The sequence below is a fragment of the Mchenga conophoros genome, linkage group LG4 (genome assembly GCF_057382185.1).
Source record: "Mchenga conophoros isolate Kocher_MC1m ecotype Shallow Benthic linkage group LG4, M_conophoros_male_GT1.1, whole genome shotgun sequence".
Taxonomy (NCBI): domain Eukaryota; kingdom Metazoa; phylum Chordata; class Actinopteri; order Cichliformes; family Cichlidae; genus Mchenga; species Mchenga conophoros.
This window is the reverse complement of record NC_140529.1, coordinates 14873696-14890764: the sequence shown is the minus strand read 5'-3', so window position 1 is coordinate 14890764 and position 17069 is coordinate 14873696. Positions and strand designations below refer to the sequence as shown.

General features: G+C 40.4%; 1 protein-coding gene across 2 annotated transcripts; it reads right to left on the bottom strand.

Annotated features, from left to right (window-relative positions):
* Nucleotides 1-7813: 7813 nt before the first annotated feature.
* On the bottom strand, nucleotides 7814-14587 carry litafd (LITAF domain containing). Of its 2 annotated transcripts, none has more exons than XM_085270606.1 (5): nucleotides 14482-14587; nucleotides 9437-9486; nucleotides 9247-9336; nucleotides 8951-9152; nucleotides 7814-8695 (listed from the first exon to the last, which is right to left on the bottom strand). In XM_085270606.1, exons 2-5 carry the CDS (start codon nucleotides 9480-9482, stop codon nucleotides 8578-8580), a joined length of 456 nt encoding a protein of 151 aa, XP_085126732.1. In that variant the 5' UTR covers nucleotides 9483-9486; nucleotides 14482-14587; the 3' UTR covers nucleotides 7814-8577. The 2 variants fall into 2 exon arrangements, with proteins under 2 accessions (XP_085126732.1, XP_085126733.1); XM_085270607.1 differs by having other exon boundaries at nucleotides 9247-9333.
* Between the last annotated feature and the right edge of the window lie 2482 nt (nucleotides 14588-17069).

Below are 17069 nucleotides of genomic sequence, written 5' to 3'. Positions count from 1 at the left end.
TAGGTTTAACATGACTTAAGCTTTCCATTTTAGTTAATGTTAAAATAATCTTTACTGTGATACCACCAGTTTTGCCCTTCAGTGGCTGAACCAGTTTTCATAAATATTATAGTTAGCTGTCTGAGTCTCTCTGGGTATCCGGTTGTTCAGTGATGATGCGACGAATCCTACTTCTAAAGTAGTCTGCGTTTAATATGGCTTTTGTGTTGTTAACATGTTTAATATACTGCAACAACATGGGAATAGAGCAGCTGCCAGAGAATTCAACATTAATGAATCAATGGTACAGAAGTGGAGGAAGCAAGAAGAATGAGTTTAATAAAGTTTGATTTATCTGACTGCTTTGTTTCGCTTAATGTGCCTTATAATCCCGTGCACCTTATGGTCCGAAAAATACGTACTGCACACTGTAGCTTAATGTTGCAAAGCACCTCTTTTTAACTTCAGTGGATATTATACATGGTTATGCTCAGGATATGTCAGCCCATTTCTACTGGAAATGCCTTTTGGTTAAACTTTCAGCAAGGAATTTGCATTTGCACTGTTAAATTTTTATATAGCTTTAATGTACATAAAAACCAGCTTCTTGTTTAAGTGAAAATAAATGCAAGGTTGTCTTTTTGTGCTAGTAATGTTGTGGAGTTGTATTTTGTCTCGCATCAATTATATCGTCAGTTATATCGTTATCGCAAATTTTCAAATATATATCGTGATAAATATTTTTGGCCATATCGCCCTGCTCTACTAGTAACTACACTCAGGTAGTAAACGGTTGTTTTTAAACTATGCTCAGTTGGTGGAAAGCGTGCCAAGAAAATATTCCCTACACCAGACCTTCCCAAAGTGTGGGGCCCGCCCCCTACGGGGGGCACAGAGCCATTGCAGGGGGGGCGCGGCATGAAAAGGGAAAAAAACAAAAAAAACAAAGCTTGGACACTGCTAGCACGGGGCGCCTACACAAACGCAAAGCAGGAGATGAAGCATATGTTTCCAAACCAACTTCATTCTAAGCCAAAGACTAGAAAATATGGTGAAGTATATCTTCCCTTCGGTTTCACCTGCACAAGTGCCGAGGTAGGTCTCTCCTGCAGAATTGGTTTTCCCTTTGTCGGGAGCAGCGCTGGGCTGTTCAAATCACAGACAAACAGTATCCCACATTCTTGATTTTTAGTTCACAAACACTTGTTGTAATGACTAACTACTCCTGACATTTTGGAGATGTTAGCTCTTTATACAGTAAAGTTACAGTGGGATACAAATAATATCAGGCCGTACCTGCCACGATTTGTTCCCCGTATCTAAATCACGGACAAACAGTATCCCACAGCTGTTTATATTTTTAAACCCATTTTGCGCAGAGAGGCATTTTTTTGAAAAATTTATTGATAGCAATGTTGAATATTATTACACAGGAAAAAAAACAATTACACGTAAAATAATTACACCGTGACGCCTCTGCCTTTGTAAATGGAGGGACAGTAACTGCGTGTTTATATGTAAGCGTGTAAAACCTGAAGATAGTCAGAGACAAAATACTGTTAATCTATCTGCCATTCTGCAATTCATCTCATGTAAACAATAACATGGCGCACAGCTGATGTGAAAAAAGGCACATACCTTTGACCTTGCGTGACGAACTCTGTATTCCTCGTCCACACGTAAATGAAAAAAATGAGTTATAAAAAATCTCAGTTTTCGGTGATTCGAAACGCCGTTTACATGTGGACAAAACAGCTGCGTTTTCAAAAATACCAGTGTAGGTGTGGACGTAGCGTAAAAGAGTTAGTAGTTTATTTTCTTACTACCTGCAGATTACTTGTATTTGCTTAATTGTTTACTAAATGTTTGAGGTGTGAAATAAACCACAATTGAGCAAAATATGTGTGTGTGTGGTTGGAGGATGTGTTAGTGCGTGCGTGTGGGTGTGTGTGTGTGCGGGGGGGGGGGGGGGGGGGGACATTTTTCTTGTAAAACAAAGGGGGGCCCAGCAAAAACAATTTGGGAACTGACCTAGAGAATCTGATAGCACTTCACCTTTGAACGTCATCGTGTGAAAACATATTCATCAGAGCCTCAAAAAGAAAACCTACAAACTTCAATTTTAAACAAGATTTAACAACAAAACAACTGAAACTACACTGAACATTTTTGGTGAGTACTTATATAGGTAGTTTTAAGGTCATTTGGTTCATACATCTTAATAATACACTAGACTCTTTCAAATCCCACAATTAGTTTTTCTTCAAAAATGTGCCTGAATCTTGTGTTTTACTGGGTCCTTCAACTTGAACACAAAGGAAAAAAAGGTCTGTTTAAGTTATTGAGATGTTGTTTAATGGAGCAGTAAAGTCAGGAATTCACAGGAAAAACCCAAGAATTTAATTAAAATTCAAAACAGATGATGCAGTGGCATTATGAGAAAGATTTACTTTAAAATATGCAGTATTTGAAAAAATCTGTAAGCAGTAACTTCCTTCACACAGCACACAGTTAGAGATGATTTAATCTCTTTCAGTGCATCATACCAACATCAGGTTATCACAGGAATGCAAGTAAAACTTGTACGTGCAGTGTACCTTTTTACTACTGCTGTTAAATAGTTCTCTCTGCATTATAGTTCAGCATAATCAGGTATTAAATCCCACAAGTCAGTATTTTAAATTTGTAACAGTTTGACTTAAATCTGAACTAAAAGGTTAAAAAAATGCTTTGAATCAGATGAAACTGTCATATAACTTGTTAGTGTTGTTAAATATTATATCTCTGATAATTAATGTAGATTCTTGACTATATATATATATATATATGAACTATTTCAATGTTTCTAATGAACAACTGCAACCCGTTCACTATATTATGTACTTTTTGGTATTTGACTTCTTCATAAAATACATATCATATTTTAATTACTAACTGACTTTAACTGATAAGTCCTGTTTGCACATAATACTTGTCCTTAGTTTAGTTCTGTATGATATAAAATGTCAGTCCCAGTCTAAGAAGTTCAAATTCCTATGAATGTGTGCCACAGGATCCCAGAAAGAGAACAATTCTGTCCCAAAAATGGCACAGCTAGCCAAAGACAGGTGAGACACTCAGACAGTTGTCGTTAGATTTTTATTGATAAAGGTGCTTGAACCTGTTGGATGCTTCAGGCTAATGAAAGAAAAACAGTTTCGTTTGCATGTTTCTGTGCTGTTTATCATTATTAGTCTTTGAAATGCTGGACTAAGTGTCAGTATTATGGATTTTTGTCCTTCTCCATCTCTCCACACAATCTACTGTATCAGTTGCCTGTAAACAACATCCCATCGGCAAAAACAGCAGCTGTTCTTCCAGCTCCTCCACCCCACAGCTGCGCTCCAAAGTAAGTTTCTCTGCTGCGTTTTCTCACTGATCTGCAGGTATCTGTCATTTATCTGCAGATGTGTGTGTGAATTATTAAAATCAGCCTCCTTTAATGATGTCGCCTTACATTCAGTTTCACAGCGTTACTCACGTTTTTAAAGTACTTTCCTCACAGTTGTACACGGTGGTAACACATGCTCTCACTCTGGGTTTTATTCCTGTTGAAGCAGCAAGCATCAAACCAAACAGGGTACAGACCAGGCTTACATTAAGAAGCCCCCAAATGCCTTCATGCTGTACCTTAAAGAGCAGAGGCCAAAGGTCAAAGCAGAGCTAAATATCAGTAACAGTGCAGCTGTGAATGCAGCTGTGGGAGAGAGAGTAAGTGTGTAACTCTGAATATATTTATGCATCTCTTAATGTTCTGTGCTCTTGTTTGTGCATGTGTACCAGCTGTCCTGTAGTTATTTGTAGTAGCAGTGTTTCTGTGTATTTATACGAGCTGACAGTGTGTTCTTGTGATCTTCTATCCACAGTGGAAGTCGCTCTCAAAGAAGGAGCAGAAAAAATATTTTGACGAGGCTGAAACACAAAGATGTCATCACGCCACAGAACATCCGAATTGGTCAACCAAAGAGAACTATGTATGTCCAAAGTGCCAACATACAGTTCATGCATGTGCCTTTCACTGCACTGAATGATGAAACAGTCACTGCAGAGAGTTTGTATCAGCTCAGGAAAATTCTGATGTGTTTGTTTTTAGGGTAAAAAGAGGAAGAGAGTCAGAGATCGCAACTGCAGCAAAGGTGAGAGAATATTTCGGGGAAAAAAGTCAAAAATCTATTAAAAAAGAACCATTGTGTTTTTGTTTGTGTCTTCTGAACCTTAAGAGGACGCTCAGCAGGCCAAAAAACCTTGTATGAGACCAAGTCAAACAGAGCCATCTTCTAATTCAGCGATGAAGGAACCACATCAGCTGGATAGAGTCTGGGTGTGCCAGCCACAGACACAGCCAGGTGTTAACACCCTAATCAATCAGAACACAGTACTGGTGCAAATGCCAAACACACTGAACCCGGTCAGTGTGCCTGTGTGAAAATGTATTAGTCCCTCCTGTAATAAAGTGAATTATTGTTTGCAAGATGATTTGTTCCACAATGGATTGTGTTGCTGCACGGACGTTTTAGAGTGGAACACAAGTAAGTCGGGGTTGGGCCAGATTGTTAGGCTGTATGTTATTGTTGTACATGGCAGAGGGTCAATCTGAGTGGCATGACTTCTTAATAAACCTTACTACCCCGTTGGGTAGGAAATAGATATTCTGGAGTCAGTCGTGAATGAGACCAGAATATAACACCTCCTGCCTCTCACCCGGAGTCCCCTCCATTCACACCACTGATCTCCTCTACCGCACCAAGTTCCTCAAACAGAATCACCCTGAGCCCGTCTCCTTCCCCACACAGTCTCAGCATCACTCCTCTCAGTGGGAAATTCCCTAGACTGGTCCTCAAGAAAATCAAACCAACCCTCATGGATTCATTTCCATCATAGGCCTCCTCTGCTCCAATCATTCCACTCCAGACCGAGGCCTCCTCATTTTGTTAATGCAACACACGTGCATTAACAAAATAAAGGCACCGGGGCAGAGATGAAAGTCACTACTGAGCCTTTTAGGCGTCCTTCTGTTTTTATGTTTCTGTTTTTATGTGTCTTTATTATTTACATGTGTTTTTGCTGCTTTGACATATTAAAATGTAATCTGTAAAACTGTCCACTGAAATGTTACCTTAATGTCATTAAAGATTCTCTGTATTTAACATTAAAAAGTATGTTAGATTATGTACTGATAGAAATTCACAGTCTCCAGATTTGTCCAGAGTGCAGCAGACTGATCTACTCATTACGTTGAAAGCATACCTCTGATTGATCTCCCATTATGAGACTCTACTGTTTGCTGGCTGTTCCTGTAGTAAGGATATAAACTATAAACACAACTTTTAATGGTAGAGCCTCTTATATACAACTACTTCAGCCGTTACAAAAATTGTTGTTAGGAAGACACTGATTTAACTTCACAGTAATTGGAAAGGCTTAAGTTTGCAGTGCTGTTGAACTGCTGAAGTAAGATATTTTCCTCAAGGCACTTACACCAGTCACCCATTAACAATGAAACTATGGATGGGTGACATTTCTAAAATTGATAAACTTGTTCAAATACAATGTTAAAATGCTGGAACATAACAAACGAGCTCATAGCATTGAGACAGGGTCCAAACATTAAAGTTATAAACTGATCCCCATGTCACTGAGTGAAATAAGGATTTGATCCCCTACAACCCAACAAGAATTCTGGCTGCCACAGATGTGTTTTGTGCCTGTGGTTTTATTTATATATAAATATATACGGTGGCCCCTAGAGACAAAGCACGTACAAACTCCAAAGCACATACAAACTGTATCCCAATTGGGTCTGCAGCCTTAAAAGCTGCATTTTAAGGCCGATTACGATTATTACGTAATCGTTACGATTATTTATTTCGGTGTTCTTTTTTCCCCTGAGATGTCATACACTTTGGATTCTAGCCAATCATTTTACCTTTGCAAGCGTAGTAGGCGGGCCCAGGTACGTACTTTCTTTTAGAGCAGAGCTACAGATTAAAAATGCCCAAGGCGAAGCGGTCAAAAGTCTGGCTGTACTTCACAGCAAAAGATGCAAACTCTGCAACAAGTTCTTTAAGGTGATACTGTGCAAATGAGGTAACACCTCGAATCTGATAAAATGCCTGGCGACACATAGCGGGGGGTTTTTAAGCCGAGAAATGCACTGTATTTGATAGCTTGCTGCAAGACCGAGCACATCTTCTGCGGGTGTGGTGCCTGTTATCGGAACCGGAGTTAGCAACATCCCCCAAGAACCCGAAGAGGAGAGTCAGTGTAGCAGAAATGATGACGGATGATGATGGCAGCAGCAGCCGTTCTTCTCTGGGTGAGTCGCTTAATGTTGTTCGTGTGTAATTTACGTTGAGTAGGCTAATCACGTGATTAAATTAATGCATGTAAGGTGAACTAGCAAACACCATCATAAGCACCGGTTCAAGCACCGGCACCGTTTCAAAAGTACCGGTTTGGTACTGTGGGATTATAATATTATTTTATGCCATGTTAGACCCCTAATTAAAGATTGTGAATTATTATGTAGTTTTAGTTTGCATTATTCTCCTGAATTAGAAGAAGGTGATAACTATTGCATTTGTTAAACTGATTTGCATTACATTAGACTGCTGATTTATTGTGGATGAATGATATTGTTTTATGATGCATTATACTGCTGAGTTATAAGAAATACTGTTCGCAGAAAGTCATCGCCTTATTTGTCTGATTAGAAGAGAACAGAACATACTGGAGTTTTCTACCCCATCTCAGCAGGAGCAGATAAACAGGGAGCCAAGGTCGTAGCTTAGGCGCCGTGTGAGAGAAAGAATGTGAATGTTTAGGCTTTTATGATTAGGTGGGGGCCACTAAAGGCTATAAGAGTTTGATCAATGCTCCACCATTTTGAGATCTGATGCTGTCTGCGTATGGTGTCCATCTCCCACGCGTGTGATCATTAAAATCATTGTTTGACTCAACCCGGCCGGACCAGTGTTGTTATTGTGGTTTTTCCTCTTGTATCCATCCCCAATATTTGAATCCGTAACAGTACTGGTATCGGATAAAACTTAAACGATACCCATCCCAAGTCATGAGTGATATCAAGTCATTTTTGAAACAGAAAGAAGATTCCTGTTACAAGGTTGAAGCTGCAATCCGTTTTTCTGACTTTATACATTGTTTATTGATTCAGGTAAAGCGTGTCCTTTTTTAGAGAGATCTGACCAAGAGAGCAGGAGACATGGTAGAAAATAAATCATAATAGAATTTTTTAAAAGGATTGACTATAATGTAGAACACAAGAGTAGGTAAAATCACGCAGTTATAAGTTGCAAAACAGTTAATTTCTTTATGTTATCTGTACTTACTTATTGGTAACTACAGTTCTGCTCCACCCCAGCAACCACATCCTAGTTTTAACAGGTAACAAAGCCGTTTCTACTGCGTTTATACAGTAGAATGACTGTGTCGATTGCTTTGAAGTGTCTTTGGTCTGGTTTTCAGCTGCTCTGTGTCAACACTAAAAAGAAAAGATTGTATGTCTGTCCTAAACAGGAAAGGGATTCATGTAAGTGTGTGGGACTAATGTTTTCATTGTTAACTGTTAACTGCGTGACAGTGCATTTCAGGGCATGTTACGAAGTAATGCAAAAGTAATAAAACAAGCACAGTAACAAATGACTTTCTCTGGCAGTATCATACTGCATTATGTTCAAGATGGGCAATGAGTAAATGCATTACTTTTTTTGAGTACTCCATCAATGTAGATGTGACATTTCTAGAGAGAAGAAGAACCAACACAAACACAGCAGAGTTCTGTAATATCTGTTTTTATTAGAGAAATAATGTTATCATAGAGCTAATAGTAGTAAATAATAGAGCAATAGAGCATGCTCATCCTCCAGGGGTGGGGGGGTTTACTTTTGCATTGTAATTTGCAATATAATGAATGAATACATTCAAATAGTCTGAACAAAAGGCTTAACTATATTTACAGCACTCCAATATAACAAACTGTAAGCTTGTTTTTGCCTTGCCTGAGTGACACATATGCAAATATGACATTAACCCAGTATGCTTTGTGTATCAGTTTACTGAGCAATGACTCATGAAACTGGAGATGAGCAAATATATTTATTTCTGCACCCTTTTATCGTTCAATGTGTAATTTACTGCCGCTGTGATTTATTCAGAAATTGTGCAATCCCGTTATGCATAAAACATGCAATATATTCTATGTACAAACCTTCATTTTAACATTACGCATCCAAAATTTTCTGAGTATAATGATAACAGTTTCAAAGTGCATGGGGTGTTCTGTAACTTGCCAGAGCAAAAAAAAAAAAAAAACAAAAGCTCGGACAACACAATCTCTCCCAGTCTGTTTCCTAATAATCTGATAGAAGTCATTCATGTTTGGCTTTGTCATCCATAGAAACAAGCTGCATTTACCCCTGTCACCTTTCTCTGCCAGTTTGAGAAAATGCCATTTTTTTTACCGGTTGACCATAAGACACAGACAAAGGTAACAGGAGGCTATTTCTTATTTCTACGGTGCCATATCAGCCCTGGTGCTCATCATTTACAGCATTTCCTCTTCTCAACGTGCAGCACTCTGTTGCAGCGTGGGCAGGTGTGGTAAGCATCCTTGAATCTCTTCATGAAGAACGGAATCAGGCAGCAGCAAAGGACTAACCTGCAACACACACACACAGAAGGTTAGAGTCGTGCTATCATACAGCAGATGAGATCATTCTTTATTACATTTTTACATGCATATACAGACATGAAAAGAAAGAACGTTTCCACTTCATCCTTTGAAGTGTGCTGTATGCAGTGTATTTACAAGAGATAAAATTGATAAAAATCAAGTAACAGAGTTGAACAAAGAAGATCTGTGTTCAAAAGCCTTGGGGCGCTAAAAAGAAGCTAACTGATTAAAACCACTCACCCACAGCAAATGAAGAGTAAACACATGAGCCAGGCGTACGTTCCTGCCTTGTAGGTGACATTGGTCATAACCTGTTGCTGGCAGGAAGCGCAGGTCGTCATGCCGGACTCAGTCCCCAGTCCCATGTCGTAGCTTACAAACTTTTTTTTGCCTTCTCCAGAGTCCAAACCTTGACCTGCGCCTCCCCCTCCGCCGGTGTACACTGAGAGAAGACAGGAAACACGCAAAACAATGAACAACAGTATGTTTACCTTAAATCTTCTAAAAAGTGTGAGACTCAGGTGTGAGAAGAATACCTGGCGTGACAGATTGCTGTGTCTGCGTGGAGGGTGGGGTGAAAGGAGTGTGGGGGTGGTAAACTCTCACGCCATCACCTTGACTTTCTACTGGACCATATGAAGAGGAAAAGGGAAAGAATCAAGCTGGTGAGGAGATGACGATAATGATCATGAATATTGACTGAGCATGTGTGAGCTGTGGGCTTACCCGGTATGATGTAGGGAGGGGGTTCCTTTTTTCCGTCTGCACTCATTTTGCTGCAAAGAAACAAAAAGGACTGTAATGAAGGGTGCGGTCAGGGCCAAATACCTGAGATCTCTCCTGTGATTCTGCTTTCCCTTTTTCTTTCCAATGCTCAAGACAAATGCAATGCTGCTTTGTGCCACCAGAGGGAACCAAAGCCTTGGCGATTGAACTGAAACATTGCCGGTTCGGTCACCATGAAAATGTCTCTCATTCCTGTCTGACACATATCTAGCCCTTCATTGTAGGGACCTTTCATGTGAGCAGCTTTTGGGAAACGCCTAGGAGCGTCTGAGTGCCAGTTGGACTGTTTCAGGTGTGGCTGCTCACAGAAACTTCTTTCTGACCTCCTTCTAAAAGAAAATCCTTGGAATTGCATTAGTGCTTTGTTTTCCCATTTCATGTATAATATCAGGCTACCAGAGAAATTACATTACTGACTGATGCAACATAAACCCAAAGATATTTGTTGAATTAATTAATGTTTCATTCGTTTGTACGGCTGAAATGTTACTCGTAAGGCATTTCGTGTGCACAGCTTTCTATATGTACTTGATAAAAGTATATGTATCATATGTGACAATCTTATATATGTAGTAGCAGTAGGAAATAAATAACAGTGGAATCTACTGCTTGGATAATTTGATTGTATACTCTGAGATGATACTGAAATTCAGACTTTAATACTTTAAAAACAGATGTTGAGACTAACAAACTTTGAGTGAAGTCTTTCTAATTATATTATAACAAAACGCTTCCACGTGTGAAGCAGGTGCCATCCCCCAAGGTACATGCCAAAAGGTAAAGAAATCCAACGCTGGCTCTGATATTTAAAGTATTAGATTGTATGAGTTACATGGATGCTGTGTGCCAGGTGTAACACAACCTTATTGTGATTATTTATATATTTCATGAGCGTGTAGAGCACGTGCGACATAATCATCTCCGATACACACTGCTGGTATCCAAAAAGTGCTCCTGGTGTCTCCGACCAGTGACCAGTGTCGGCTGCGATGATAAGACGAGCCAGAGGAAGTGGAGATAAATGATAAGATAAGCTAAGAGAATGTGAACATAGATTGAGTAAAAGTCAAAATCAGAGCTGAAATATCTGCCAAAAAGCATCCCTGTCCAATCAGTCGTTATATCAATATCAATCTAAAGCTCAGAGATAGGATGTGAAAAATCATTTGATGTTACATCATTTAAACATAATCTGTATTCTTATGATAGAAGGCACAAATGTGATGCCGCATGGCTCACAGTATAAAAAATGTCTGTTTGTTTCCGGTGTTATCTGGACACCTCTCCCTCTGGAAGAGCATGCTGTAATTTAAATGTGTCCATATACAGCTGCCAGACGTATTTTATAGATTTGGATGTTTGCCTGTAAAATGTAATCCACTCTACAGAGTCATTCCCAAACTGAACACATTCATTTATTCACTCTATTACATCCTCACTGTGCTTCTGAAGCTCCAGCAGTGTGAGAAAGGCCCTTTGACAGTCAGAAGTCATGTGACTGGTTTGATGGAGGATCACAGAGCTTAAAGTATACTCGCGCGTTCCTCTCTGCGTTCAGCTTGTTTCCTTTTGTCTCACTTTTCTCGTTTCTCTCTTTCCACACAGACATGCACAATAACTGGGCGCTACCTTGATCAACCATTCATTCTCTGAATGGTTTTCTGTTTCTCTTACACAAACAGCCTTGTTTCCCTCACTACATTTGCAGCACACTAGCCTAACCTTAACCAAGATACGTCACCCTAAAATGTATTATTTACATTATTGGGTCTTGCTTAATGTCTCCACCTGCTACACCAGCCTAGGTAAGTCCGATTCAGAACAGAAGCTGATCGACCGCTTTATCGTTGTGTCACACATAGACATTGAGAACTTGTATACACCCAGAGGTGTGGACTCGAGTCACATGACTTGGACTCGAGTCAGACTCGAGTCATTAATTTTATGACTTTAGACTTGACTTGAAAAAATGTTCTAAGACTTGTGACTTGACTTGGACTTTTACACCAATGACTTGGGACTTGAATTGGAATTGAACCGGTTTACTTGAAAAGACTTGATATTTTACCCCAAATATAAAATTTAACATGCATATTATATAGAGATTGAAAATGTGACGTCATTCACGGGTAGAACCGCAAAGGATTCTGGGAACTCGTGGCAAGCGGTACTAGCGCACGCAGGCTTTCAATTAAAATCAGTTATACAGCGATAAAAAGAAACACAAAAATGTCAAGAAGCCGTTGTATTATTAACTGCAATAGCCGGTCGCATGACAGCCACGGGAAGCCGACGGGTAAAGAGATCGGTTGTTATCGGATTACGTCGTTGAAGAGAAATTGTTCAAGCCATGTTTCCGAAGTAACAAAGACGCGACGGATGGCCTGGATTGCAGCCATTCAAAGATAAAATATAAAGATAAAATATAACGTCCCAGAACACTCCAGCTCACAGGTTAGTCTGCTCCAAGCATTTACACGAAGGTCAGTCTGCTGTTGTAGTTAATACGTCATTTTTCTTAACATAATTGGTGATATAGGTTACAAGCAAGTCTGGCGCTGAACAGAAATTGTCGCGCTATGCTCCTTTATTTATTGTGCATAAATAGTGAATTGTCCTGACACAATATTGCGAAATTATTTCCACTACTAATTAATTACCGTTGAGCTCAAAGGTCCTATTAATAAACTGTTAAGGAATGTGTATTTATGAAGACGATTTGTGAGACTGGTAAACTTATGATACGTACGATGGTCTTTCGTTCTACACGGTGCATTTCAAGGTCCTGCACCCATCCGTAGGTAAACTGTACCTGGGCTTGTTGCAGTGACCTGAAGTTACTAAACTTCATGAGTGTATGCACTCACTCCAAGAACCGTGTAATTATAAATATGCATATAAATATGCTAGGATGAGATAGCTGACTTCATCTAACTAGCAAATGTTGTCCAGGCTACGTTGGTGATACAGTTTTTTTTAATGTGTATGATATTTTTGTCATGCGATTTTAAAGTCGGTCCTACAACCGCATCCAAGAATAACATGCAGCTTATCTCAGAACTGTCGGTGAAAATTATTCTTGGAGCTAAGTTTAATTGAGCTGCATTTTAAAGAGGTGCAATTTCACAATTTGTGTATATTTTCTAAGTTCACTATTTTGTCATGTGTTGAGAAAAACACAGATTTAAAAATTACATGGTCTAATATTTACATTTAGCATAACTGCAACATTATTTTTTCGTTTGTTTTTTTTTTAAAGACTCGAAAGGACTTGAAATTCAAAGTTTCAGACTTGTGACTTGACTCGGACTTTTACACCAGTGACTTGAGACTCGACTCTGACTTGCCTGACATTACTTGAGACTTGCTTGAGACTTGAGGATAAAGACTTGAGACTTACTTGAGACTTGCAAAACAATGACTTGGTCCCACCTCTGTATACACCCATATGATGGCGCAGGAATGCGACTGAGCTGCATGCTTCCCTCTGGGTGTGCCAGCCAAAACTGTTACAACACCCTCTGAATTTGGTCGTGAGAGAGCAGGATTTTTATTGTGGGTTTTTTTTTTGCAGAAATACAATATGTTTGATGACTGTTAACAAGGAGCAGTAACGTTATCTAATGTGCTGCTTTTTCTCTTGCTGGATCTCTGTGCTCGGAATAGCTGGTGGCACATTAATTGGATAAAGTTCTTCCCAGAAGCTTCCCAGAGTTCTTTCCCTTCACATAAGGACCATTTAGCATGGGATGTACGTATGCTTTTGGGGGGAAAAGGAAATTCATGGAAATTAAGCAGGTAGGTTTTAGGTAAATATGCAGTGCAGTCTTGGGCTTATGATGAGTTCAGTGAAACTGAATGAGATGCAGAGTAGAACTTTTTGTTACATATGAGTTAACACCCTGCTGTAGGCGTGGCTTCACCGAGACTCTGGTGCTGGTCAAACCTGTGTCTCCATGTGAGAGAGGGAGGGAACTTTGTTTTTCATTTTTTTCCATGATGCATTTCAGTATTCAGCTGATGAATCAGTGGGCAGTTTAAATCTGGAAATTCCCTGATTAAACAATCATCACATTCTCTGACCTTGATTTTCAGTTCACCTTTGATAATCAGCCAAAACAATCACAGAAATCCCCTAAAAGCAATTTGAAAATGAAATACTTGGATACAGAACAAATGTATATATTTATTTACAACAACATGAAGGAACTTTTTCACTATGTGCACATGCATGTCCTTTCACTGCATTCAAAATGCAATCTTTTACATTGTTTACATGTCAGCCATAGCAACTGCTGCAAAGACCGTCCTCACTCTCACTCTGGATCAGTTACTTATGATGGTTTTTCAAGACCCAGCTGAAGTACGTCAAGAAATCTAAAACGTAACACCTGAAATTTTACCCATGAAGATGATTTGAATCCTACACCAGGCCCCGTCTCTGTCAAATGCGCTAAGTTATAGTCTAATTCAATGTCCCTGCAGGTCCAGAATGTAAGTCAGTCAGACAGTAATGTTCATGGTAAATCCTGAATTAAAGCGTTTAGAGTGAACCCTTTTTTTGTAAAGGTGCAGTGTAACACACCTTTATAGCTGCATTATGCTGCACAACCTCAGTCTTTGAAGTAACAACATAAAAGTCAAGAAAACGTTGGCAGATTAGCAGAAACATGCGCATAAATAAAAATCAATATTGGCTCCTGTGTATTTCTGTTCCCTTGTGTGATTTATGCAATGTTTGAATTTTAATCATGTGATATTTGATTTCCAATTGGTCTCTTTTGTGCGATATAACTCACTTTAAATTCACTTGTCAGAAAATCCCAAACCTGGCTTTCTTATTCTTGTCGTGTCCTTTTATGTCTTCAGTTTTCAATTCTTTGAATCCTTCCCATTAAAATAACCAAACCCGATTCTCCACTCCGTCAGCCTGAACACAGTTCGTTGTTCTCTTCCTATAACACACAAACGTCTGGCAGACTTACCTTGGCTGGGTTGTTGTCAAAATGCAGAGATGAGCTTGTTGCTGATGCAGAGTCCAGACAGATTCTGGTTAAGATCTCCACCTGTCCCTCTACCTGTAGGTGAACCTCTCCCAACACACCCAAAGCTCCACCTCCACCATTTTAACCACGAACATGCTGTGGTGATGAGTCACTCCATGGTTTTGATTGTAGCTTTCAAAGGCTGAACCGGTCGTCATCTTTGAAATGTTCTTTGTTTCTGTGAGATTATTGAGGGTGTGTGTGTGTGTTACTTTAGTCAGAATAACCTGTTTCCCTGTAAGGCAGAATGAGCTGTAGAATTGTTTTTGTCCTGGAATTTGATCTGTTGGCCATCAACAAACTCTAAGTGACACATATTACAAGAATTTAGAGAATGCTAAAAAACACAGAAAAGTTGAAGATGAGGATCAAAAGAAACCTTAAGAGGTTTAACAGACTTTATTTCATCAATCAATAACACTGAATCGGTTATTATCTGACAGCCAAAAAGACTCATAGGGTTGGCTGGAGCCCCTTCGCTCTCATGGAGCAAGAGGCAGGGTTCTTATGCTGGACTAACGTTTTAATTCAGCTTTTTATCTCATGTGCCTTTTATCATTCATTCACACTGATGGGTGTATAGAAGGCAATTCCAGGCTCTTGTCCAAGGATATTTTAACATACAGACTCAAACAGTCTTACACCAGTGACCTCCCCTTGGTACTCACTCTGCATCCAGGAGGATTGTGACCATAAAGAAATCTAACCAGGCCTGAGGCTGTAGTAAGGAGCATTTCTAGGAGTCTTTTGAAAGGACCAGTCAGTAGGCCTAACAGGAAATAAAAAAAATAAAATGCCTGTAAAAGCAGAAGATTTGGTTGATTTGGTTGGTTGAGCCGCGCATGACCGGCCGCGTCCTCAAGTCATGCGCGGCTCAGCTGGTTGGAGTGTTCACACACATCTTCAACCTTTCCCTCTCTCTGTCTGTAGTCCCAGCCTGCTTCAAAATGGCCACCATCGTCCCTGTACCCAAATCCTCCACCATCTCCTCATTGAACGACTGGCGACCTGTAGCCCTGACCCCCATCGTAAGCAAATGCTTCGAGAAGCTGGTCAGGGACTTCATCTGCTCTGCACTACCCGACTCACTGGACCCTCTACAGTTCGCATACCGCCACAACAGGTCCACTGATGATGCCATAGCCCTGACACTACACACTGCCCTGTCACACCTGGAGAAGAGAGACACGTATGTGAGAATGCTGTTTGTAGATTACAGCTCAGCATTCAATACCATCGTTCCCTCGAAGCTGGACAGGAAACTGCAGGATCTAGGACTGAGCAGCTCCCTCTGCAGCTGGATCCTTAGCTTCCTGTCTGACAGACGCCAAGTGGTCAGACTGGGCAGCATCACCTCATCCCCCGTCACACTGAACACTGGTGCTCCACAGGGGTGTGTACTGAGCCCTCTCCTGTACTCACTCTACACCTACGACTGCACGGCCACTAACAACTCCAACATCATTGTGAAGTTTGCGGACGACACTACAGTGGTGGGTCTTATCACCAACGGTGATGAGACGGCTTACAGGGAGGAGGTCAGCGCCCTGACCCACTGGTGTCAAGACAACCATCTCACCCTCAACGTCGCAAAGACAAAGGAGTTGATAGTGGACTTCCGGAGGTGCAGAGAAGTACACACCCCCATCACCATCAACGGCGCTGCTGTGGAGAGAGTGAGCAGCTTCCGGTTCCTTGGTGTACATCTGGCTGAGGATCTTACGTGGTCAGTACACACAAACAAAACAGTGAAGAAGGCGCAGCAGCGCCTCTTCTTTCTCAGGAGACTGAAAAGATTCGGCATGAGCCCCCGCATCCTCAGGACCTTCTATCACTGTGCCATTGAGAGCATCCTCACTGGATGCATCACCACCTGGTATGGCAACAGCACCGCCTACAACTGCAAAGCTCTCCAGCGAGTAGTGCGGTGCTCTGAACGGATAATTGGAGGTGAGCTTCCCTCCCTCCAAGACATCTACAGGAAGCGGTGCCTGAGGAAAGCGGGGAGGATCATCAAGGACTCCAGTCACCCCAGCCATAAACTGTTCAGACTACTTCCATCAGGAAGGAGGTTCTGCAGCATCCGGTCCCGTACCAGCAGACTGAGAGACAGCTTTTTCCATCAGGCCATCAGACTGCTGAACACGTCATAGACACCTCAGCTTCACTACTGGAACTTTAACATTATGCACTCCATACTGTACAGTAATGCCACTGTTTTGCACATGTCTCACTCTGTATATTTTATTTTATTTATTTTATATATTCTATTCATTGTTTACTCTATTTAATTTGTAAAATATGTGTACACACACACACACACACACACACACACACACACACGTAGAAAAATATTTAGTATACACATCCAGAAATGCATATACTATTATATATTGTACATATATTTATTAGTTTCAGATGTAGCCATTCTTGTATTTTGCTTGTTTACATTATTGTATTTTGCACAACTCTGTTGCTTGTGAAGCTCGCACACAAGAATTTCACTCACATGTGCTGTACCAATGTAC

Coding starts and splice junctions, on each gene's coding strand:
- litafd (XM_085270606.1), bottom strand. CDS start 9,482: ATGAGTGCAGACGGAAAAAAGGAACCCCCTCCCTACATCATACCGG. Junction 9,153..9,246: donor ACAGCAATCTGTCACGCCAG/GTATTCTTCTCA, acceptor GTCTTCTCTCAG/TGTACACCGGCGGAGGGGGA. Junction 8,696..8,950: donor TTACTCTTCATTTGCTGTGG/GTGAGTGGTTTT, acceptor TGTGTGTTGCAG/GTTAGTCCTTTGCTGCTGCC.